Here is a 3,287-nt window from a genome sequence, read left to right as displayed (position 1 = left end):
TCTCAACCCCCGCAACATATATGCTGGCAATCATCCTCCACGCTTATGGCCTGCCCAGATCCATTTAAAGGGTCTCATGGCTGAGGTTTCATTAAACGGCAAGAAACGGCATATTTGTGGCAACAGCTAGCCCCTCAAGGTCCTGGAACCTTGAGTCCTAGAGTAAGTCTCCAAGGAATTCTGGCTCTCTCCCTAACCCCCTCCCAACCTGAGGGTATATAATGAGCTGCCCGTCACGACGCCAGTGCAGCTCTCCCTGCCCATGGACCTGTCCCCGTGCCTTAATAAAATCATCTTTTTGCACCAAAGACTTCTTCACGAATTCTTGCTTGGCCATCGGCTCCAGACCCACGAACCCCCCATCACTCCAAAACTTCACCACCTCCACCTTGTGCTTCCTACAACTCCAAATCCAGCAGGTCACTATCCCACCGACACTCCTCCAGCCTGTGAAGCTGATCTGGTCCCACCTGTCACCCTGGCCAATCTCCTGTGCCATGTCCCCGGGCTTCCTGGAGCTCAGCTAGTTCCCTGCACTTAAAACGCAGGGACGGGGCTCCTGGGTGGGCCTCAGTGGCTCAAGTGTCCCACTCTTGGTCTTGCTCAGGTCACCATCTGTTTTGTGAGCTGATAGCACAGAGTAGACTTGGGACTCTCTCTCTGTCCCTCCCCCACTCGCACTGTCCCTTCTGTTTCAAAACAAACATTTAAGTCCCTTTAAAGTTAAAAAACAAAATAAAATAAAGGCACGGACACGTGGCTCTCTTATGGCTCTCATTTATTTGCATTTTTTTGGGGTTCTATTTTATTGTTCTTTTTGAATAAATTTTTGAATTTATCAAGAGCTTTGAGAACCTGATTTTTTGGCTCTAGGGACATCCTCCCTGGCTGCCTGCATTCACTGCTGGTGTTGGAGTTTGTGGCTGGTGAGTTGCATCTGGGCCTGCTAATCGTGGTCACTATGCTGGTCCCTTCGGAGGTCAGACTACTCCGTTCTGAAGACAGGCCTGTGGTGGAACAGGTTGGGATGGAGCCCCAGCAGCGGACTCTGTTTGGTGTCCTGATCGTGGGCTGGATAGTTGTCAACGTGTACCACATGTTTTCACTCTCCAGGGACATGAAAATCAAAGCACTGTGTTCCCTGTTTTCGATATTTCGTTCCGCTTCCCAGAAGACTTCCCCCTCAAACGGCTCAAACCCGGTGGCCAAGCAGTACCAAACCACCCCCAGGCTCCAAGCGTTTGCGGAAGGGGTGTCGTCCCTTTGCTGCAGGAAGAGTCGCGGGGCAGAATAAGGGGGGCTGTCCCAGAAAGTGTGGAGTTTGTAGCCAGCAAACTGGATGCTCAGTCCACCCCCCGTGTGTTTTACCTTCAGCTTCTTGTCAAAAAGCAGTGTCTCCAGCTTCTGATACTCGCCGATCATACCTTGTTGGTGGCAGTACTCCACAACCGATAACAGCTGGCAGAATTTGTCTGGAACCTCCTCCGTCACTTGGCGATGGTGCGTAAAATCTTCACACAGTTTGTCTCTGCTTACATATTTTGAAAGGAGGACTAACGTTTTCTTGGTGTTGATCACCTCGAGTGACACGACAATACTTGGGTGACTTGAGGTCTTCATATTCTGGGCTTCACGACAAAGTCCCTGGAGGCCAGCGGGGTCCTTCTGGGTTTTCCTGATGAACTTCACATCAGACTGCTTCCCGGTTAGGATGTGCGGGGCCAGCTTCATCGTGGGGACGCTGCCCTCACTGGTGGTCTTGGGGATCTCGTAAATACAGGTGTCCTCCTCACCAGCGGTAATGGCCTTACGCCCCTGAAGCATGGTGACCTACTAACTATACTAACGCTAAATAATGCTAATTACACGGACTATGCTAACCAACAATACCAACCTACAAAATTTGCCAATACTAACAATACTATGCTTATGAACTATACTAACAATATGAACTGTACTAACAATATGAACTATACTAACTGTACTAAAACGCTAACACAAAAGAAACAAATGAAAAACACACACACGCGCACACACACACTCACACACACACACACACACACAAAGAAAATGAAGGGAGGAAACGAAGAAAAATTGAGAAAAAGAAAAACTAAAAAAGGAGAAAAAAAGAAAAAAGTAAAAACAGAAAAAGGCAAAAAAAAAATTGGGAGAGAAAAGGAGTAGAGAAAAAAGAAAAATGAAAATAAAAAACTAAATAAACAAAATGAAAAAAAGAGAAGTCGAAATCAAACTAGCTAGGGTCAAAGGCCAACAGGTCACCAAAGCTTCCTGGGCTGTAAAGACCAAACACCCAGCCGAGCCAGGGTCTTATATAGACAGGTCTTGCCATGACTTCACAATGGGGCTTTGTGAGGGCACAGCAAGAAATGGGCCAAGTATGCAATCATGGCTGGGGATGTCTGAGACCACAGTGGTTTCCTCACTTTTTATTCCCAAAACCCCTTTACTCAATAAAAAAAAAAGACCCCCAATGGGCTTTTTGTTTGTTTGTGTGGGCTTTTCAAGATTGATATTTACTTTGTTAGAAATCAAAATCTATAAGATGGTTCAGTGGCCTTTCACTTCAAGTTTAGAAAACTGTAATTTTGGCTTGTATACACCTCGTAATGTCTACACTTAAAATACCCAGTTCCTGGTCTCAAAACGGTGCTACAACATATAAGGAAATGTTGTGTTGTGTAAAACACGATAAGGCTCATTATTAACATCTATAAAGCTCAGAGGAAGATTGCTTTTCATCATATTTTCACTGATAAGGTTGTGAGGAGACTTCTCATCAGAAACCTTGGAGGCTAGAAGGCATGGGTTCATGTGTTTAAAGCATTGAAGGAAAAAAGCTGTCAAGCAAGAATCCTACATTTGGGAAAACTGTCCTTCAAAAATGAGGAAGAAATGAAGACATTCCCAGATCAACCAAAGCTGAAAGCCTTGCTCTGATGACTGGACCGGCCCTGCAGTGAAGGGGGTCCTTCGGGTTGAAATGAAAGGGCACTGAACAAGTAACTCGAAGCCTTCTGAAGAGATGATCCCCGGTAAAAGTAAACAGACAGACAATTATGAACGCTAGTACTGTTATCACTTTGGTCTGTAGCTCTACTTTTTGTTCTCTATGTTAAGAGACTGATATATTTAAAAACCTAATTATTCATCTATGCTTTTGGACACAAGATGCATAAAGATGTAATTTTGTGACATTAACAACTGACAGAAGGTGGGGTCAGGGCTGTAAAGTAGCTGAGTTTTCATGTGTTATTGAGGTTAAGCTG

The 3,287-nt window shown here is 45.3% G+C and overlaps 1 protein-coding gene across 1 annotated transcript; it reads right to left on the bottom strand.

Moving 5' to 3' along the window:
• Nucleotides 1–731: 731 nt before the first annotated feature.
• LOC128314845 (serine/threonine-protein kinase SIK2-like) lies at nucleotides 732–2,929 on the bottom strand. The gene is made up of 2 exons (XM_053218853.1): nucleotides 1,369–2,929; nucleotides 732–1,266 (listed from the first exon to the last, which is right to left on the bottom strand). The coding sequence occupies exons 1-2, from the start codon at nucleotides 1,822–1,824 to the stop codon at nucleotides 775–777; spliced, it is 948 nt and encodes a 315-aa protein (XP_053074828.1). The 5' UTR covers nucleotides 1,825–2,929; the 3' UTR covers nucleotides 732–774.
• Between the last annotated feature and the right edge of the window lie 358 nt (nucleotides 2,930–3,287).

This window comes from Acinonyx jubatus, chromosome A2 (assembly GCF_027475565.1).
Source record: "Acinonyx jubatus isolate Ajub_Pintada_27869175 chromosome A2, VMU_Ajub_asm_v1.0, whole genome shotgun sequence".
Lineage (NCBI taxonomy): Eukaryota > Metazoa > Chordata > Mammalia > Carnivora > Felidae > Acinonyx > Acinonyx jubatus.
This window is presented reverse-complemented; position numbering and strand designations above follow the sequence as displayed.